Source organism: Athene noctua, chromosome 18, assembly GCF_965140245.1.
Source record: "Athene noctua chromosome 18, bAthNoc1.hap1.1, whole genome shotgun sequence".
NCBI classification, from domain to species: Eukaryota; Metazoa; Chordata; class Aves; order Strigiformes; family Strigidae; genus Athene; species Athene noctua.
Window position 1 is genome coordinate 406,915 of NC_134054.1, and position 22,099 is coordinate 429,013.

The window sequence follows — 22,099 nt, forward strand, 5'->3', positions numbered from 1 at the left end:
AAGTGTTAAACAACAGCATAAGACAAATATTTCTTGATCAGACCACAGGTCTGTCTGGTTTATTATCCTGTCTCCAGCAATATACAACAGCAGAAGTCTAGGGAAAAGGTGCAGAGACATATTTCTGCAGAACATCCTCTTGATTTTCAGCAAATGATAGCTCAGGTCTTCCCCAGCTAGAAGTGGTACCTCATATTTAATAGTTTGTTTCTATTATTTAGGGAAGTTATTTTCTGAACCCATGCAAACGTTCGGCATCCATAACATTCTGTAACAAGGGTTTCCAGTGCAGGCACTGTGTTTTGGAACCTGTCCTTTGCCTGTTTCATCTGAGGCAGTGCTGGCCTGCAATCACAGGCACAACCCACTGACAGTGACCTTTATACTGTTAGCAGTTGCACTGATGCCCAAACCTGAACCATTGAACTGAAAGTTTCCTGCATGTGGAAATGTGGGCATGAACCTACATGAATCTCCTGCTTTAAGGGTCTTAAGGGACTTGCCCAAGATTTCATGGAAAGGTGCTGGAAAAGCAGGAGAACATCTCAAGAGGACTCTGATGAAAGCACCTAATCCTTCCTTCAGACCTCCTTCTCTCTGGATTAGTATCAAGCTTAGTGGTGTGATCTGGAGTTGCCAGATCATCTACAACAGCTTTCTGGGTCCCAGAGCATCTGATCTTTTCTTTTGATCCCATGAAGAACTGGGCTTCTGGCCAGCTAAGAAGAGCAATCCAGCTAGGCAGTCCTCCAGCCAAACTCCCTCTGGGTGTGCTAGTTTGGACATTGATATTTCGCTGACAGCAAGCTTCCCTCTTCAGCATGAATTGCTCATTACTTGAATTCCATCAGGGATTTCTTATGTCATGAAAGAGCAGAGATTCTGCCTGAACACACTGAGCAGGACTGACTGCTTTCTGTGGATAAAGTTGTTGATCTGTGTATATGTGTGTGCCTGTATCTGCAGGACATAGATGTCTCAGTGTTTTCCTCTCAATGGTGTCTCTGTTCTGCAACCATCTGTGTATAAAGCTGCTATTCTCTCGTGAACAATGACTCATACAGGAAAGTCTCTAAGAATTAGGCAAGAGCTATGTTCATCCTGAGTAGTATTGAAGATGAGGATTCAATTCCATAAACTCTTGGAAACTCAGCGTTAGTTTTCCCTTGACAGCTTTAATCTTTAAAATCTGCTGTTACTGACACATATTTACAAACAGGTTGGCAGCGAACTGTCTCTGCAAATGGGCGCTTCAAATCCACCACTTGCTTCTGACAAAGACCCAGCACAGCACTGCTCACTGTGGCCAACCTTGTCCCCACTCCATTTTCCAATGAGGATCCACCTCGTGACTCTTCCACCTCCCACATTCTCCTCAGCCCTCACAGGTGACTCTCTCCAGCACTTTCCTTTTTATTTCCAGGCTACTTTGCATCTCTGCAAACTGCACTGGGTGAGTGGGAAAAATGGGGTCACTGTTCCTAGCACCCTGCAAGCTACACCTAGACTTGGAGCTGCCCAAAAGACTGTGAAGTTGGCTGTAGGGACTATCTGGGGCAGTGACCCACACCGGTATCAAAAAAGCATGACGATCTTCATATATCTAGCAAGGGTACTTAGGAAACAGCTGAAAGAAAGGAAATACCCAGAATATATTATTAGAAAGTTTCCTGCGGCCAGAACGAGTGCAGAAAGAAAAGTTTCTAAGAATCACCAAGCTTCTCTGACTAGTGGGGAAGGTTCTGCTTGTGGTGCCTTGTCCAACACTGGACAAGGTTACAAGGTTCTCATGTTCTTCACTGCCCCAGAGGTAACAGTCTGTGGGGATGCAGATTAAGATGATCAAGAAAGTTAAAAACAAATGGTGACACATCCTAATAATGTAATTGGAAGACAACTCCAGATATGTAGAGCATACCCAGAAAACACGCACACAAAAAATACAATTTTTCAATTGGATTAGAATTTGAATTGGAAATTTTATTTTCAGGTTTTAAAATTTCTCTAGGATGTTAGGTGACAAGCAAGGGTCAGAGTTGCTAACACATGAAAGGAAACATGCTTCTGTGAGTTTGAGTGAAGCTGAGTGGCTGGAGTGGGACAGAATCAACAGATATAATCAGAATCACAGAGTGGTTGAGGTTGGAAGGGAACCCTGGACTTGATCTCATCCAAAATCCCTGTTCAGGCAGAACCACCTAGAGCAGGTTCCCCAGGACCATGTCGGACTGCTTTTAAATATCTCCAAGGACAGAGATTACAAATCTATTCTGCAAAAATATCATAGGAAAAAGAGGTTGCCACTCCATCCCCGAAATCATCACTTTGAGGACTCACAGGCTGAAGGAGGTGATTTGATGGCTCACTGGGATGGTGCCCGAGACAGTCTCATTCCCTTGCTGTCCTTTACAAACCACCACCCTTCCTGCTAGCTGCATGGTCCTGACCTTCCTGTGGCTGGTACCAGTTTTGTGTTCCTCAGCCTTTTCAGTGAATTGATTAGTTTTCAAACAGCACAATGCAGCTTTCTTCCGGCTGGATTAGTGAGTTCAACTGAACCGGTGAAAAATGTAGAAGGGAAGGCTTATCAGAGTTCTTCAGTCCAATCTCCTACTCAAAGTGGGGCTCACTTCAAAGCTAGGTGAAGTTGCTCATGTCCATGTGTATCCTGGAAGTCCCTGAGGATGGAGATTCCACAAACTGTCTAGGCAAGGCTGCAGCACACTCATGGTAAATAATGTCTTCCTTTCATTGGAAAATAGTTTTCCTGGTTTGCAACATGAGACCACTGCGTCTTGTCATTTCACTGTGCACTTGCAGAAAAAGCTTGGATAGGTCTTGATTTCCAACCCCCTTTTCAGCAGTGTTAGTCTGCTGAACTAGATCCTCCACCCACCTTCTCCAGGTCAAATGAACCTAATTCCCCTCACATCTCCTCATGGCCCACGCTCCAGCAGACCCATACTGGGGAGGGCAGTTCCCCAGACTGAGCCCAGTATTGCAGATGCAGCCTCACCGGTGCCAGGCAGAGGGGAATACCCACACCCCTCCACTGCTGACTGCTTACTGGCTACTTACTAATGCAGTCCCATGACCCGTTAGTGTTATCCCTGCAGGGGAGCACTGCTGACACAGGTCCGACACGTTTTCCACCAGAATCCCAAGGCCTTTTGTGCAGGGCTGCACCCTAGCAGTCAATCCTGTCTGCACTAGTGCATGGAGTTGTTTTGTCCCAGGTTGAAAATATAAAGAGGATTTATTATTTCACAGCATTAGAACAAATGTATGAGGTGAATTAGACTAAATTTATCATGTGATTAGGAAGGATCAAACCCTGAGTCCTATTGTGCTTTGTCTGCTAATACAAGCAAGGAGCACCAGTGGGACATGGAGGCCCAGTCTGGTACCTGAGAAACCTTACTTTTCTGCAAAAAGTTTTTAGAGCTGTACAAGGTCTGATGTTGGTCACAGACATAAGCAAAGAGGCTGTAATTCTCAGCACAATTTACACTTTTCCTAGCAAAAGGCCCTGCAGGCTTGAAAGAGAATCTTGTAGGCCACTGGAATGAATCCCACTTTCATCCATTCCCCCAGGACCTCAAAGGAGGAGCAGGCACCATGCCTAGAAGGGATGAGCTTTGTGTGTGCATGGTGTGTTTTTAAATCAGCATTTTAATCCTCCTTCTGACTTCACAGATAGGCAAACTAGCAGGAGCTATTCTTAGTATACATTGAGTTATAACACAGCTCCTGCTCTCTTAATAAGCTTATTTGTTACTGTTCTAAAATACGTCCTTTTTTATTTCCTAAGTATATCTCATGCTGCCTCTGGTTCAACTGAATGAAAAATAGTACATTTCTTGTTCTTAAAGAAACAAATCTTCTGTTTTGCCCCTCTCCCAGAGCTGTCTTGAGTGAGCAAGGTGACATGTTCTGTGGTTACAAAAGGAAGCCAGTGATGCTAATGTATGGCCTAAATACCTAACAGGCTGCTTTACAGAAATACTCCTGCAGAGACGGGTGATCACACAAAACGATCCTTCCTGCTGCTGGCCAGCATGCCAAGAAAAAGCCAGTGCTGGCTCATGGGTAATGCACATGCATCTGGTCATTCCATTACCTCTCCCTTCCTGGTATACTGGGACAAGCAAAGGACTCAGAGGGCTCTACAGATCTCATGACAACTACAGAGTACATCTAGAAGCTTCTGGGAGTGCAAAGAAATTTTCAGACTAAGGCTTTTCTTTCAGCTTTATAAATATATTTGCAGCCATCATCATATTAAAGAAAAAATAGCCTTAAAAACCACTCCTGCAGAACAAAACTCCCATGCAGGAGCTGTTTATCATTCTTTCAATTTTTCTTCCTTTATGTGCAGATAAGAGTATTGAGAACAGGTTCGTACTTAACAAAAGGATAAACCCTGCTAATCTATGGGTTTGTCTGCTTGTATTGTGCTTATCACAGCGCTGTTTGCCGGCTGGGGCAGCTGGGGTCCTAATGTGCACAGCTGTGCAATGAGAACTGCATCGTGGCATGTGAGAGTGTGGGCAGGACCAGCCGGCCTGGGGGGTTGGACGGGATGGCAGATTAAGTCACAGACTGTGTGGTGGTGACCAGGCCGTCCACATCCATCTCGGGCAACAGACGACGCCGTGCTGGAGAACAGGCCAGCTGGAGCCGATGGTGGCAGGTAGCCATGGAGCGGGGGAAAAGAAACGGTGAGATGATTTTTGTCAGGTTGTGATGGCAGATCACACCTGATGGGCCAGTAGCAGACAAAACACCAGAGAGCCGTGACCGTCGCAGAGGACCCTCAGTGTAAATGGATGGCCAGTCTACTGCCAGCCGTGGTGACAGGGTAACACAGGAGAATGCTGACGGAACCCCAAACAGAGCCCAAGTAGGTTGATGAATGCACAAGAGGAGGAAGGACTGACATGGAAGGAGCATTGAGGGGGCGTAAGCAGCAGGTCCTCGGGTCCTGAGGGGAAGCGGGAGGAGGCAGGAACCTCGGCAGTGGTGGCCACCTGATGCACGGCGATGGCATCTGCGCCTGCAGGCAAATACAGACCGAGGAAACGGCCGGAGCCCCTGGCTGGCGCTGGGACCACTCGGCAAGGCGTGTGTGTCCCACTGACAGCGAACATTGGGACATTTTAAAATGAAAAATCTGCAGCTGTTTATGCGCTCCGGAACATTTTTGCTTTTCAGAAACGGTCCCGTTTTTCACTTCGACAATGACGAGCAGCTCCGGCCAGCCCCGTGTAAGAGCGGCCCGTCCCGCGGCTCGCCGGGAGCGCTCTGGGACGGGGGATCCGGGCCGATGGCGGCGGCTCCGGGACAGGCGGCGGGCTCGGCCCCCGCTCCGCTCCCGGGGGAGGCAGCTGGCCCGGGTCGGGCCTTCAGCGGGGGCCGCTCCTCCCTTCGGGCCGCCGCCGCCCCCGGGAGCGCCCCCCCGGCCCCGGCGGACGGGCGGAGGGTCCGGACGATGGTGCGCGGCGGCCGCGGAGCTTCGCGGATTGTCCGCCCGCCCCGCGCGGAGCGGAGCCCCCGGCACCGACACTGCGGGGCCGATCCAGCCCCTCCGCGGGGTAGATCCCCGCACACCGGCGGGGCGGCCGCCCGCCTGCCCCCCCGCGCCCCCCCAGGCACGCGCAGGGCGGGGTGCGGGTCCCCCCGCCCCGACAGGTCCCGCCGCTGCCGGGAGAGCCGCTGCTCTGTCCCCGGCGCCCTGCCGTGGGCCGCGAGGGCGGAAGAACCGAGCGGCTCAAGTCACAGGGGTTGTTGCAGCTCTGCGCAGAGAGCTTTTCTCTTTTTTCCCGTTTAACCGATAGTTTCTCGCAAGCATGGAAGTTGAAACCGTCGCAAGAAAGGAGTGTGTTCCCCTTGCCCTGGGAACCCCTTTCCCAGCACAAGACATAACCTGGACTCGGGGGACTGCTGCCATTCCTGCCACATCCCTTCACGAACCCGCCCTGGAAATCTCATAATGAATTGATAGTCTTTACAGTCAGCAAAGCGCCTTTTTTTTTTTTCTCACAGCTTCTACTTAAGGTTGGCTGAATATGACCAGGTCAAAGATTAGTTACATGCACACCTAGTTACTTGAAGCAAGTCATGAATATCTGTTGGATGCACAGCAGTCTATACTGTAAGGGAATCTGTTGAATCTGTTGCAGCTCCAGCCAGGGACCTCATTCCTCTGATTTCTGCATGTAAAAAAATGAAGATAATACAGGGGTTATTGGAGCAATTAATTATTTGTGGGTTTGCTTCAGGTCTACGGCTATTGCAAATGTTCTGCCATAGTACTGGCGAGGAACCAGTATCTCCCTGGGAGACCTGGATTCTTAGAGTTGATCATAATCTGGTCTGTCTCTTGGGAGGTGCCAAAAGGACTTTCAAAACCCACTGGTTTTGAATAGGTGCCAATTTCTGGCCTTCCTTTATGAGAATACTCCATCGTAAGAGTGGGAAGAGTACAGCTGTGGCTGCCAGGTGTTTGGGCAGAGATCTTTGTGGTACTTGCTGCACAGGAACTTCTCCGCAGCCCTTCAACTCACCTGTCCTCCAATATCACGACTTCTGGCTCTCAACTTGTTAACCTGACATTCAGCAATATCAGCTCGTTCTTCAGCCTCTTCCAGCTCATGTTGGGTCTTGCGGCACCGTGAGAGATTAGTGTTTGCCTGTTCTTCCTGAAAGTCGTGCAGTGCCATCAGTGACATGGACTCAAACTGACATTGCCCTGTTAGCAATAACCAGACACCCCTATGGCTGTGCCACAGTAACAGCACCTACCTGTTAGCCTCGCAGCTACAGCCCTGCCTTGCCAACGCTGTGCATTTCTATCTACTACTGTCAACAACATGAGCACTCAGCTGGGGACAGAACAATTAGTCCTGCTCAATTCCAGCTGGGAAAATTGGCTATTGTGGCTTCAGAAGTGCAATAACTCCGGGATAATTACAGCTGTGTCTGCTCTGTTTTGAGCCCAAAGTCTATGAGGTTAGAAATATTCAAAGGCAGTGGCCATAGCTGCCCTATCAAACTGGGCATTCAATTATTTTAGCGAACTTGGGAACCCAGACCTTTTGGAAATCTCCACCCAGGGCCCACAAAGATTTAAGAAGAGTCCCGCACTCACAGCTTCCTCAGCCTGTTTCTTATATGCTTTCACTTTTAACTGTAGCTTGTCCACCAGGTCCTGGAGCCGGAGAATATTTTTCTTATCCTCTTCAGACTGTGGGAAGTGAAAATCAAGTCAGCCTCGAAAGAGGGATTGAGGTGATGTGCATAAGAGGGCAGAGGATTTGAAATACCTGGTAAGTGAGCTCCTTCAGCCTTTGCTCATACTTGCGAGCACCTTTCAGTGACTCTATTCCTCGCTTCTGCTCGGCATCAAGCTCATTTTCTAACTCATTAATCTGAAACACAGTATCATGGTGAAGACAGCAAACTTCCAGGAATGGCTGCTGATCCTGCTGTAGGATACTAGGAACCAGGGCTCTGTGGACTAAGGCTGCAGGGAGAAAGTGGCAGTGCAAGGCAGCTTCCTTCAGCTGCTTGAGCAAGACTAGCTAAAAACTGCTCACCATAGTATATTAATAGTGACATAGTGTGTGAATTCATAGTTATTTATAGAAGGAACTTAGCTGTGCATACCTGGGGCATTTATAATCAAAATTAGACTTAAATCTGGGAAGGGAGGGTTCTGTCAATGTTCACCAGGTAAATGGGGAAAATCTGTTTAATTTGTAATCTTCAAGTCCAGCTCATCATCATGAATAGTCCTTAACAACCTCCTATAGCTCCATACCTCTTCTACAGTGTATTTAAGTCAAACCTGGGCACCAGAGCTTTTATTTCTATGTGGATATTTCCTTGCAAAGCCAAGAGCATCTAATTCCTCATCAGTTGTGCTGTATTTTGGAACAGTAACAGCTGAAGAGCATAGTAAGTGGGTCAGGCAAATGGTCCATCTAGCTTGCCTCTAGGAGTGGCAGCAGCATATACTATTTAGGGACAGCATGGAAACCTGGCCACTATCTACTGCCCTCACACTTGTCCAGGTTCCACAGTCATTAGATTGGAGGTATAAGGTGGCATATCTATGCCTGTTCCCTTAAGTATGTCTGTAAACCTGCCGATTTCCAATCTCGTTTTGAACCTTCTAACAGCTGCCTCTACAGCCTCCCATGGCAACAGGGTCCAGATTTTCACTGCCCACTCCGTAAAGTACTTCCTTTTATTTATTTTAAACTGATCTCCAGGTGAAGACATCCTGATCTGCACCATGTGTCCTTACTTCTCATATTGTGCATTTTGATGAATAACCGTTCAGAATACATCTTGGTCACTGCTGTCATGATTCTGTAAACTCTGACAGAATCCTCCTCAGCCATCTCCTCTCCAAACAGAAAAGTCTGTTTGTCTCTCCTCATAGGGCCCCCACCCAGTCAGCTGCCATTCCCTCTATGCTTCTTTGTCAGGTCCATCTTCAGTTGCAGTGACCGGAACTGCACTTGGTACATTTAATATAGTGACAAGTGATGGTCTGTCTTGTTCTCAGTGGCTTTTCTAACGAAGCCCAAAATTTTTTCTCTTTTCAATTTTTGTTTCTGCTGTGCATTGAACAAACCATTTCTGAGGTCTGTCATGGATGAGACAGAGATGTCTGTGCTCAGCCATAATTTCCAGTTCCAAGTTCATCCCCAGATAAGTATGTTTTAAATTATTTTTCCCTAGGTAAGTTACCATATGTTTCTACCCTGATGTTCATCTGTCACCATTTTTGCTCACTCAGCTTTTATGAGGTCATTCTCAAGTTCCTCACCCACAGTGCAACATTTGACTGCTTAGTGTAATTCTCATCAAACCTGCTGGAGATACCTGGGGTTGTCCCTGTTGTAACCTTCCCAAGAGGTTCCAGCAACCAAGGGCCCACTCAGGAACATGACCTTAGCCTACCCTAGTCTTCACCATACCCTCGCCTCCAGCTTCTGGAGTTGCTTCTTGCCTCCCTTCAGTGCCAACTGCTCGGCCTCATCCAGACGGTGCTGCAGGTCCTTCACCATCTGTTCCAGATTCCTCTTCATCCTCTCCAGGTGGGCACTGGTGTCCTGCTCCTTCTTCAGCTCTTCGGCCATCATGGCTGCCTGGTTGTAGTGCACAGGTATGTTACAAATATGCCTCCCCATCCCTGGCAGTTCTGTGCTCTCCCTGGGAGCAAGGCCCAGCTTCACGTTGGTGTATGGCTCTCCCCTCGGTGCCCGTGGCTGTGCTAAGAGTCTGTCATGTAAAGAGGATCACTGTTTCTCATTGTCTGTATTTCTAAAACTGCTCTGCCTTGGAGAACCAGCAGGGTTGATGACGACAAGAAAAAATAATTAGGGCATGCAAATAACTCAGTACCAAAGTTTCATTTTTTTAAGAGTCAGTGGAAATTAGGGGCATCTTGAAGTACCACCAGCTAGCACTCTGCATCTCTGGGCTCCCAAATGATTTTGAGTATCTGGCTATTTGGTGCCTAAGCAGTTTTTGCCAATGAAACGACCCCAAGTATTTCGAACTACAGTGAAAAGCTTGTCCCTGCAGAGATCTTCAGAACCCGGGATGGATAGCTGTCACCAATGTGACAGGGCAGAGAGGGCAGAGGGGAACCTGCAGCCCTGCCACTGGCACACAACCAGAACTAGACACAGCACTTCAGGCCCAAGTGTGGCATGACTGGATGCAATAGTGTAACCATTTTCTGTTTCATTTTCATACACCTTTCCTAAATAGTCCTAAGATTCGTTTCTTCTGATGCTGTGTAACTGTAGCCTTGTTTAAATGAAACATTTCTATTCCCTCTTTTTATGTCTTACATGTCTAGCATTTATATAGAAGCATGTATGATTTTAGTCTTAATTTCTGCTTTTCTGTGCTGTGTCTAAGCAGGACTTGGTTCAGACTACTCTTTTTCTATTACAATTTTGCCACCATCTGTTCTATCCTGACTATTACATTTATCCTGGAAGCAAAAATGAATGTGGGTATGGGGTAGAGGAGAGAGGATGCCTCTTCAGTACAGACTGCTAGCAGAACATGAGTAGAGGACCTAGACTGAAGGGATCTTCTGTGACAAGCAGTAGGGCAGAGGTTGTGTGAGACCCATGTGGGAGGGATCGTGTGTCACTGATACGTGCTGTTCCTGTGTTGAAGAATTGGCTCTCCTCCACCTACTGCTGCTTTTCTAAGGTATAAAAGTGACTGCAGTAGTATAACACAGAAGAAAGGCAGCAAGAGGACTCACATCTGTGATTGCTTTCTTTGCTTTCTCCTCTGCATTTCTGGCTTCCTGAATGCTGTCTTCGACTTCATTCTGTAAATGAGTAACGTCCACTTCAAGTCTCTTCTTGGTGTTGAGGAGGCTTGTGTTCTGTTGGGACAGTCCGAAGACAGGTCATTCCCACCCCATTTCATGCCACTCCCACATGCCTATTGTAAAGGAGATACCAAATACCTGCGAGTGGAGAAGCTGCACTCGCTCACTGGCATCCGTCAGCTCCTGCTCAGAAACTTTCCGGGCTCGCTCTGTCTGCTCCATGGCAGCTCGCATCTCCTCCATTTCTGTGGTCATCAGATTGTTCCTACGCTCTGCCATAGCAAGCTGCTCCTTCAGGTCATCATTCTCTCTCAAAGCATCATCCAAATGGAGCTGGGAATCCTTTGAAGGTGAAAGCACCATGAGATTCAGAGGCAAGCAGAGGGAGTGGCAAAGGCCTGCAGGACAGTAGCTTTTGTGGTCCCTACCTTGAGTTGCCCTTGCACAGCTTTGAGGTGATTCTGTGTCTCTGCTACCTGACAGTTGGCACGGCTCAGCTGTATTTCCACATCATTTAGATCTTCCTCCATCTTCTTTTTCAGCCTCAAAGCATCATTTCTGCTTCTGATCTCAGCATCCAGCATGGTCTGCATAGACTCTAATACCCTCTGGTGATTCCTCTTCAGCTGTTGAATTTCCTCATCTTTCTCTGCACTTGTTCTATCAACATCTGACTTCACTTGGTTCAGCTCCAGCTGAACACGTAAGATTTTTCCCTCTTCATGTTCTAAAGAGCCCTGTCAGGATTGAAAAAATATCAGTGTCCATTACTGGGAAATGCCCGTGCAGAATTTTGACCCTTTATGGCCAGTAAGGCAGATATATTTGCCTTACTATGGACCTTTAGAAAAGTCCTAGCACTGAAAAAGCTGACTTCTGTTCCCACACAAGAATTATTATACCTCAGCTGGATATTAATCAGTAATTTAGGAATAAGGCTCCTTAGGAAAACGCCTCTAATACCACAAGGTCTGGGCACTGAGGGCTATGTTGACACTGTAGAGATAACAAAACATGTGAAAACATAAAATAGGACAGCCAAGGCTCATGCTCAGAAGCAGCTTGCCTTCTTTTGTATCTCTGTGCTGAATTCTGCTTAAGGGCTCTGTATTTAGTCCTACCCCAGTGACTGTGTAGGCATGTTGCCCTTCCATACAGCCTTTTTCCTCTGATAGTCATATCATCTAGCTTCAGATGTCTAGGAGTTAAAAGCCTGAGACTGGACCTTTACAGTCAGTGGACAAAAATAAACACATCCAGAGAATGAAATGGTTGATGTAGCCTTGGCATGCTTTTTAAGAACAGACCTTCCAGAGATGCCTATTTCTCCATTTTGATTCTAGAATAAGTCTATGGTGACTAATTCAGGATTAGACTGTTGACATTTAGATGCGTAAATTAGAGCAGATGGATTTGCATGGCCACTATAACTCTTGCTCCTACTGCCCACCCTTCTAGTGAAATCTAAAGATTAGAGATGTGTCAGTTGTTTTTTACTTCTTTTTCTACCTAATGGGAGTTACAGAGAAAATAAGGTGAGGCTATTCTTGGTGGTGGACAGCAATAAGACAAAAGGCAACAGTCAAGAGTTGATACAAGGGAAATCCTGACTGCGTATAAGAATAAAAATGTTTTCCCATGAGAATGATGCCACACTGGAAAAGGTTGTCCAGCAATACTATAAAATCTACATCCCTGAAAATTATAAAGACTAATTAGACAAGGCTTTGAGCAACCTAACACAACTCTGAAGTTAAGCCTGCTTTGAGCAGACAGTTGGACTAAAGACCTCCAGAGAGCCTTTCCAAACTAAGTTAATTCTGTGTCTCTGTGTTTGAGCTATGCCCTAGGTATACCATGGGCAGCTCTGTGAAATGGCCTCAGAGATATTTTGTGGAGAAACAAATATGGTTATACAGAAGTAATAAATGCTTTTCCAAGTGACAATCAGGGCAGATAGGGAAAAAAAGGCAAGAACCCAGACAAGAGGGAACTGAAGGAGCTGCAATCTGGCATTGATTGGGCAAAGAGTAAGTAAGATTTGAAGTTATGAAGAGCTAAGGGATAGCCAAAGAAAGTAAGACAGAGAAATCATGGAATTGTGGGACCTGGTATGCAGCTTGCATCAGCAAAGCATGTCAGTGTACCAGTGGCACCTCAAGATTCAGCTGATTCCCAGCAACCTCTCCATCTTCATCAGAACCCATGTCCTGTGGACTGACTCCTCTTTGAATGTCTTACTAACTCCCAGTCATTGGAAGTGGAGGAACTGAAAAAATACTATCTTAATTCTCATCAGCATTCAGCTTTCTTTGAACAGGTGGTGACATCAAAAAGGCTTTTAAGCATGGATTAGACTTGCTCTGAAAACGTCCTTGATTAATTTGACTAGAAAACAAAAATTGTCAGAGTTTTGAAATACAAAATACCTTTCTTCAGCCTTCCACAGGAGAAAATTCAAACAAGTGGTGCAAAATGAGCTCAATTTTAGTCTGAGACTGAGTTTTTTTGTGCATGATCCCACAGCAAGGAATGCCACACTGGTATGGGAGAGGAGTAGTCCCTAGGCTATTTGGTCTGTTTATGCTCTCATAGTGCACCTTTGTGACAGTATCAGGATAAGCAGAAATATATAATCTCAAATTTTCTCCATTCATGATCTCTCTAAAAACAAGCCCCCTTACTGAGGACACTTGCCTCTGCTTCTTCTAATGATGCTTGTAGGTCATACTTTTCTCTCTCAATTTGCTTCTTTGCTTTCTCCAGTCCATGATTAACTTTTCCAGATTCAGCAATCTGTTCAGTCAGATCAGAAATTTCCTCTGCAACACAGAGAACACAAAACTCATTTTAGATGATGTTGTTAATGGCACCTGCAATTGCTGTTTAGCAATGGGAGTGACAAAAGACATAATGATGTAACATGATGCATCAGTGAGGAGAAATAGTAGGCCATGTCTCATGTGCAGTCTTTATTTCTGACTACCTGCTATTTCCAGTTCAGTGTGCAGTTTGAAAATGGGACCAAATGAAGTGAGCTCAGAGAATGATGTCAACTTCCGCTGGATAGTAAAATTATGTCTCCAGAGAGAGTCCTGTTTGATTGCTCTCTTTATCCTCAGATACTCCACAGGGATCATTCTGCTCACAAAAAGGAACTGAGTTGTGATTCCTTTATACAGTTAGTTTGCTTATTAAATGCCAATCTGTTGTACCACAGCTGCATGGTCCTTCAATAGTCAAGAGACAGACAACAGCACTCCAGATTTTTTCTAATGGCAATGACTGAAGTAATCTGAAAAAAAATAGTATCTGGTTTCATCATCATTTCTGTCCATTCAGTTAACTGAGTCCCTATACATGAGTGGGATTATGATGGTGTGAAGGAGTAGAAGGTGGGAATACCATGAGGAAGTAGCATTCTGCAAAGAGCAGTAGGCATATGCTTACAGGTGACTTTGTGATCAGCTGAAGAGGAAAGAAAGTCGCCTAACCTGAGCTTTGTGGGAAAGTCATAGAGAACAAAACCCTGGGAAGAAGCAGAGCTCTGGTAGCCCAGAAACATGGAAGTATTTTAGGAGTCATGGTGGATTCCTGCTGATAGAGATCTGAACTTACGCCGGAGGTTCTTGTTCTCCCGTCTGACAGTCTCAGCCTGGTCGAGCATTTCTTCATAGGCATTCTTCATCCGGAAGATCTCAGTGCTAAGAGAACGAGACTCCTTCTGGGCAGCTTCTAGTTCAGCCTGACTCTCCTGGTACTTCTGTTTCCATTCAGCCAGGACCTGGAATGACAGGAGCATAAGAATGACCCATTCTGCAACACTCTTGTCTCTGCACGTTTACAGGACAAGAACCCAAGAGGTATGGCCTGCCTTAAAATCTTTTGCTCTGGGCTATTCTCTGCCTGTGACAATCGATTCAATGTGATACATTGGGTGGAAGCCCCAAACTCTCAGGCAATAGTTTGGTTTGGCACCAGCCTGGACACAACGTCGTTAGTCCAAATGAGACTGTGTGAGCATTTTTATCATTGCAGGAGATAGTGGTCTTGCATTCAGCCCACCAAGAAAGATCACGTTCTACCGATTGTCTTCTGAGTTTGATACCAGTGACCCGCAGGGCATCTTAGTACATTCACCTAATTCAGTCACACAAGGCTGGGCCAAGGCACAGGGCTATGCAACGCGATTTGGTCAAATGGTGTTGATTCTTTTCAGTGTTATTAAAGGCAGTGGAAGCTGAGGCTCTGACTAACCCAAATACAGGGCTGGCAGACTAGCACCAGGTGAAAGTCAGAGCTTGTTAGCTTGCATGTGAGTACTTACTCAGTCTGCTTGATCAAAGACTAGATATGGATCCTTTCAGTCACCCTTGCAAAGACTTCACGCTTTTTGAAGCTATGAGAAATCTGATATGTAATTTGCTGTGGTCATCTGGGGTCACTCCCACTGTGGCATTATCATTACTATATGTTCTGTTACATGCTCCTTACCATCGGTTTGCTTTGGATAAAAATTATCTTATCTTACTGTGAGTGCAGAACTTTCATAATTTCAGAATTTGGCCTGGCCTATCAAATGTCTAATGGTGTTCAGATCTGGCAGGCTCTTTGAATGAACCTTGTCAAAATTCTTCTGCTTTTTATCAAATGCTGCACAGGCTGCGTTTGACCTTTCCATGTCAATCATGAGGTCATCCACTTCCCCCTGCAGCCTCTGCTTTGTCTTCTCCAGTGAAGCACACTTTGAGTTGACAGCCTCGATCTGCTCCTCCGACTCGTGCAGGTGCTGAGCAAGCTTCTTTCTGTAAGATGAGACAATCATTGCTGAGAGAAAGAAAATTCTGACTTTCTCAGAAAATGGACAGGAAGGGAATTTGTAATGGGAGAGGTGGTCAGAGAGAGCAATGTTGTGAACAGAGAACATCAGTAGGAGCCTGGGATGACACAGCATGCTGGAGTGGTGCATAGGCCAGGAGAATACTTACCCAAGAGGTAGACTGTACCAATGTGAAGAGGAACCAGAAACACGCTTTCAATATTGCCAGTGTTAAGAATGAGATTTTTCAACTACTATGATTAACTGCATAGTTAATGCACTGGAATTCTCATTTCTGTAGACACTCCCAAGCCTCTACCCCTTCTCCTCCTTCAGACCTCTACTCACTCCCCTTTTCACTCCTAACACATTACAAAACACATTGCTCTGCATATTCCCACTACAAGCATATTCTGATTTCCTCCAGTTCCTTCTTACGTTTATACTTAAATATCCTTCTACTTGCTCCAGACCATCCTTCCACGTACTTGGCCTCCTCCAGCTCCTCCGTGCGCTGGATAGCATCCGTCTCGTATTTGGTTCTCCACTGGGCCACCTCGCTGTTGGCCTTGGACAGGGCGCGCTGCAGCTCCCCCTTGGCTTCCTGCTCCTCCTCGTATTGTTCCCGCAGCAAGTCACAGTCGTGGCGAGCTGACTGCAAGGCGTGGGCCAGGGCGTTCTTGGCCTGGGTAGTTAAATTTATAAAATTGTCAAAATATTAATAATTTGTGACTGGATTTTTTTACTGTATTTTGATAAAACCTCCACATCTCACAGCCCATGTGCAACAGTTGCTAGAGTAAGAGAAGGAGCAAAGTGGATAACATTAGGTACTCTGAGTTTCAGACTTGATGTTGTTAAACAAGATCAGGCACTTGTCCGGTCTGTCTGGCATGCTGCCTCTCAAACACATCCGCACCAAGTGCTTCAGGCACAGACACAAGAAATCCAGCAACAGACAAGGTGGGAATTATCTGTCAAGAAGTTTCCCTATAAGCTTTTCAAGCAGAGTTTGGTGTTTATCTGAAGGTGGAAGAGTCTTTAAACTGTTTTGTCATATCTAACCCTGGGTACACTCCTGCTCTCTGTCCTTTTTTTTTGGCTGCTACTGTTTCCTTTGCCCCAGTGATTTCCTGTAGCAGTAAGGTATGCACAGAAAGCTATTTTCATTCATTTCTCTCATGTTTTTGAACTTCAGAAAGCATGATGAGGAGGACTTAAACTGTCTTCCTTATTTAATTTCTAATCTCTCTTCTCTGTGTTATACTCCAAGGAAAAGTTCAAAAGTTTCACTTTTCTGATGTTTCCACCTTTCTCTCAGAAATCTTACTGGTTTAGCCCATTGGTTTATTTTACAGTTTGTTGGTCCAAATTAAAACAAGTCACCTTATTTTCTTCCTCTAGTTGCCTCTTCAGCTCTTCAGTCTGCTGAGTGAAAGCAAGTTTGCCTCGAGTCAATTGAGAAATCAAGGACTCCTTCTCCTCCAGTTGCCCAGTAAGTTCATCTAATGAGAAAATGTTTATTTTTTTAGACAGGGATGCAATACATAAAACATATGAATGGAAAGTGGTTACAAGATAAAATGTGGTAAAATGAAGGGAGAGTAGCCATTTCATTCCCACCAGTAGGAAAAAGGTATCAAAGAGAAATGTTCTGGTGACATCAAAGGAATGTGCATGAACTGACCACAAACTCATACCTTCATTTTGATTGACAGTGCTTCTTTTAGTTTGGTTTTATGTTTCCTTGGGTGGAGTTTCTATGACTGCCACCAGAAGGAAATTCTACAGTCTGAGTTTTGTTCAGATCACCCAGTGATGAATATATTACAAAATACACAGGCATTCAGAAAGCATATTTTACTACTTGTCACAGGGTTATTGCATTTCATCTAAGGACACACCATTCTCAGTCTGTAGACGTGCTTTATGTGTGTTCAGATCATTAATTAGTCGAATATGTTCATCGTCTTTGGTTCTGACTTCACTGAACTGGTCTTCGAGAGCTCGGCACATCTTTTCCAGGTTGCTCTGTTAAGAGATAGAAAGCATATCCTTCAGCGTTGTTCAGAACAATGGTAGCAGTGATATGATGATTCATGTTTCTTCCTGGACAACAACCTTGGCTTTGGAGACAGACTCCATGTTACTGGCCAAGTCGTCAATCTCCATCTTCAGCTCACTCTTCTCCTTCTCCAGTTTCTGCTTCACGCGTTGCAGGTTGTCGATCTGCTCCCCAAGCTCAGCTGTGCTGTCCGCGTGCTTCTTCCGCAGGGCGGCAGCCGTGGCTTCGTGCTGCAGCGTGGCCTCTTCGAGGTCACGGCGCATCTTCTGAAATTCTGCCTCACGCTTCTTGTTCATCTCGACCTGAGCTGCTGTAGCCCCTCCTGCTTCTTCCAGGTGCTTGCTGATCTCCTCTAGCTCCCTCGATAGGTCAGCTAGCTGCTTTTCAGTCTTGGCACGACTTGCGCGTTCAGCTTCAATTTCTTCCTCCAATTCCTCTATTCGAGCCTGTGAAAGTTAATTGGTTAAATGAGGACTTCTGAATAGAGAGATCTGAAATTATCATTAAGGAATAAAGACCATTCACATCCATTTATGTCAGCATAGAGAGTGAAGCACCACTAGAACCTTCACTGAATTGTGTCTTAGGATGTACAGTATTCAGTTTTTGAACAGCACTGAATGTAAAATCTGGTATTTAATTTTATGTTAGCACTCAGAATGGTTTTCTTGTCTTATGAACAATCTAGTATTTCACTTTTCTGAAGAAATAGGGGACGTGTCACTGGCACATGTAAAGGGATGTTTCTTTTAGAAATTTCCCAAATGTCAGGCCAAAAGAAAGCAGTGTCTTCTCTCCATCAGCAAATAAGTTGGAAGGAACTTTGAGATGAGCAACCACAGGATAATAGCACTGAAGAGAACTGTCTTCCTGGTGCTGCATTTAGAAGGTGATCCCTATCCTGATCATGACAGATTATGTCACATTCTGTTGTTTTCTTAGAAAAGTCATTCTCAGTGGCTTCACTACTGTCTTAACTCAGTACCTGATGCATTTTCAAAGCCTGCCACAAGCTCCACTTAAGAAATTTTTTACACAGTTATGTATAATTAAAGGCCAGATTTCTCTAAATGTGCCCTGAAATGGGAACAGAGCCCAGAGTCCATGTTAATTGTTTTATTCATGTGTAGCAAAATATTTTTATAGAACAGGCTAAAAATAAATATCATTTAATTCTAAGGAACTCATACTTGGCTATTAAAAATATCAGTAACTCTTAGACTTTACCTGAAGCTCCTTAATTTTCTTTTGCAGCTGAGAAATTTGAGCTAGCTCATCTTCACTTTTACTTTGCAACTGGCTGATTTCAAAATCCTTTCTGTTAAAGAACAGGAATGCAAATTCAATATGGTTAAGATAAAATCTGAGTTTTAGAATTCAGAGCATAAGAAGTCAGTACAATACTTTTTTAGCCTGTCATCCATCTGTTGCTTATCTTTTTCCAGATCCATGATGGAATCCTGAGACATTTTCAGATCTCCCTCCAGTTTTCTCTTTGCTCTCTCAAGGTCCATTCGTAGTTTCTTCTCTTGTTCCAGACATCCTTCAAGCTAAAACACATAAAACATACTTAAACACATATATTGTACTTTGGAAGTAACTATTCTTGATTTAAAAATCTAACTAGAGTTGGAAATTGATGGATAGAGAAGATAATCAGATCCTCTATATACACCTGTGCTACCCTCCCACTGCAGTCAGAGCTGCCATTATGTTTTGGTTTAGATATTAAACTGTCCACAGCTTGGCTATGCATAGTTGAAATTCAAGTTTTTGAAAAATACAGAAATTATATTTCTCCAGTGGCTGCAGTTCGTAGCATATAGACTTCTAAGTGTTGACAAATTCCTGGTGTTCATATCTTCCTGGAGTATGTCCACACTGCACAGTAAGAGACCACGAATAACTCTGCAGCAAACTTGAAACTGCCAGATATCCTACTCCAGCTAATTAAAATGGGGCTACAAAAGTCTACAATGCTGAAATACCCAATGGTGAACATAGTTTAAATAGACAGGGAAAGATGAAAGATATACTGGATTCCACAGTACCCTGACAACTGGCAATAATTTATTAGCTGAAAGCTGGCTTGGCTGCTTTAAGTGTTGCTTATACTCCCAACTACAGATTTCTAGTCTCTTCTAATCTGTCAGAGCATACACCTACACAATGCAAAAACCTTTTCTTACATCATCTACTTCCTGCTCCAGTTTGGTCTTGGTTTTGGTGAGTGTGCTGACTTTGTCCTCCTCAACTTGCAAGTCACCCAGTGTCTGCTGGTGGGCTTCCTGGAGGGTCTTTTTCTCCTTAGTGAGTTTAGAAATAATTTCATCCAGAGCTGCCATCTCATCAGTAAGATTCTTAACCTGTTAGACAGCCAGCATCCATACTATGAGGAAGTGCCCTGAAAAATGACAGGCTGAGAACACAGTGAGTTCACCCTTGCAAAGTCTTATATGGATGTAGCCAAAATTCTCTCCACAGAAGCTCTATATTGTTCATGATGAGGGTAGCAACAAGTGTTAATGCCTGACAGTCACACCGCTTTGGTCCTCCAATGGTAGGAATTCTTGCTTCAGTTATTTTTGACTACCAGCCTTATCCTGCTGAATTCTGTAGTGGAACATGTGCTAGATCTTCTCTTGCCTCTGCAAGATTTTCCCACTGGGACTTACAAAAGGCCTCTGAGTTGCTTTTGCTCAAAAAATTTATTTCCTGCATGTGATACATGTGCTAGACAAACAGCTATAAATTCTCAGCAAGTGAGGTTCTTTAAAAAGATATTATTTAGTGCCAAGCATTGTCAAAGATATGTTTTCTGTAAAAGTGAAAGGAACACAATAACATGACAAAGACCCTTATGCCCTTGGAACAGGTGATTATGAGTTTAGGGCAGGAGCTTCTAACTGGGCTGCTGGACATCCCAGCTCTGCTAGCTTTATCTTGGGAACTTACTCGTTGTACTTCAGTGAAAACCAGCAACCTTATCTCAAAGACATCAGGCGCTGTGCATTAACCTCCCTGATCCTTGCTTCCCATTTGTCTCATTGGGATGGGAAAGTCTGACAGTAGGGATAAGGAAAGTCCACTCTGCTAAGTGCTTTAGCTATATGGCTCTGATATCTGACAAGATAGTCCCTCATCCTAATATGCAGCAGCAGCTAGATTTCCTCTAAGCATTAGTATGGAAATGTCCAACATAACTGTAATTGCAAACTTAGGATCCAGTATTGTTCTCGGTGATGGCCATGAAGAGAACCTCAAGTTTGTAATTATATCTCTGCTAGTATTGTTTCCACAGCAAGACAGAACACTGTCACCACAGATGTGGGCTTTTGAATTCTAACACATATATCTCAGTTCTTTCTCTTCACACTGATAGTTGAAATGTACATGAAGAGACCTGTGCTTTTACTGGGATCCAAAGGGGTTAATGACCACACGATATAGACCCTTCTTGCTACACCGACAGTCTGAACCTTAGAAGTCAAGAACTCTCATTGTCAAGTCTCCTAGCTGAGACCTGGGTTTCTTAAATCTAAGACAATTATAAGAAAACATTAGACATCTGCAAAATCAGTTCCCAATGCATATGAGAAAGGACCAGAATAGCCATTCTGTGCTGAGCTACTCACAAGCATACATAATCCGCCATTATCCACAGGACACACAAATATACTGGTTCCTTATGACTGCAAATAGCCAAATATGATAATTCTCTATCAAGAACCATAACAACCTTTTAACTCCTTTTGAAGTGTCACAGAAAAAATATTTTTCCTAAGAGGAAATTATATTTTTAACAAAAAATGGCAATACTTCTCCCCTATGCCTTGGTCATATATCACTTTCATTCAGAGCACTTAAGAATGACCGCAGCTTTCCACAAAATGGAAAACTGTCTGGGGAAGAATAATTCCCTGATTTCTCTGTTACCTTATTCTCTGTTGCATGCTTTTCCTTTTCCACTTTGACCAGAGTCAGTTCAAGATCATCAATATCTTTCTTCAGCTCAAAGCATTCATCTTCAAGTTTCCTCTTCTTTGCTGTCAGTTCAGCATTTGTCTCCTCTTCATCCTCTATTCTTTCACTGAGTTCTTTAATTTTAGCTTCCAGCTGGATTTTGCTTTTGATGAGTCCTTCACATCTCTCTTCAGCATCAGCTAGACTTTCACTCTCCTGTCAAAACATATTGAAGGCACATTATATTTATCGTAAAAATTACTAAAGGCAACATATGTTGTTCAAGCGCCATCTCCAGGAAATTGATTACACGAGTCAGGGCAGAATTTCCTATGCAAATCACAGTAATGCACACGATTCAATCATGAGGGAATTGTCCTGCTCAGTCATGGCTAGGAAAGTAGACCATAATCCCGTGGTAGAGACACTTCCTTTCAGCTGGTCAGATGGTTTGGCTGCCATACCATGCAACAGACTCACAGGGTTCATCATAACAAGGAGCCTTCAAGGAATCAGTGAGATAAATAGGTGGGTAGCAAACTGGATTTCATGGAAGCATGATTTTAGATATGGATTTGTAAAACACACAGCATTTAGAAGTTATCTTTCATAGATTGTTGGATAATTCTATCTTTAATAAGCTCTTTCAAGTCTAATGACACAGGTCAGACCATCTCTCCCCAAACTTCTCTCACGTTATTCACATGAGGCTACCCTTGCTCCCATCATTCTCTAACCTATCCCTCAGCCAAGGCAGGGTCAAACTCGACCTAGATTGTAGCCTGTAACTTTTACTATAACTAACATTTTGTGACACATGGTTAACAGATAAAATTTTGTCTAAAATAATGCTACTATGATATATTCTAGGCAGAATACC

General features: G+C 44.4%; 1 protein-coding gene across 1 annotated transcript in view; it reads right to left on the bottom strand.

Moving 5' to 3' along the window:
* Positions 1 to 6,099: 6,099 nt before the first annotated feature.
* LOC141968103 (myosin heavy chain, skeletal muscle, adult-like) overlaps positions 6,100 to 22,099 on the bottom strand; it is a 36,418-nt gene continuing 20,418 nt past the window's right edge. The window contains exons 21-39 of the mRNA XM_074922469.1: positions 21,193 to 21,435; positions 19,446 to 19,622; positions 18,661 to 18,806; positions 18,484 to 18,574; positions 17,313 to 17,702; positions 17,096 to 17,222; positions 16,578 to 16,696; positions 15,680 to 15,876; positions 14,994 to 15,177; positions 13,991 to 14,156; positions 13,070 to 13,194; positions 10,801 to 11,109; positions 10,511 to 10,714; positions 10,301 to 10,426; positions 8,991 to 9,161; positions 7,326 to 7,430; positions 7,151 to 7,246; positions 6,567 to 6,701; positions 6,100 to 6,212 (exon numbers count right to left, since the gene is read on the bottom strand). Coding sequence (XP_074778570.1) covers positions 6,198 to 6,212; positions 6,567 to 6,701; positions 7,151 to 7,246; positions 7,326 to 7,430; positions 8,991 to 9,161; positions 10,301 to 10,426; positions 10,511 to 10,714; positions 10,801 to 11,109; positions 13,070 to 13,194; positions 13,991 to 14,156; positions 14,994 to 15,177; positions 15,680 to 15,876; positions 16,578 to 16,696; positions 17,096 to 17,222; positions 17,313 to 17,702; positions 18,484 to 18,574; positions 18,661 to 18,806; positions 19,446 to 19,622; positions 21,193 to 21,435 — 3,126 coding nt within the window. The 3' untranslated portion in view covers positions 6,100 to 6,197. The remainder of the gene's footprint in view (positions 6,213 to 6,566; positions 6,702 to 7,150; positions 7,247 to 7,325; positions 7,431 to 8,990; positions 9,162 to 10,300; positions 10,427 to 10,510; positions 10,715 to 10,800; positions 11,110 to 13,069; positions 13,195 to 13,990; positions 14,157 to 14,993; positions 15,178 to 15,679; positions 15,877 to 16,577; positions 16,697 to 17,095; positions 17,223 to 17,312; positions 17,703 to 18,483; positions 18,575 to 18,660; positions 18,807 to 19,445; positions 19,623 to 21,192; positions 21,436 to 22,099) is intronic.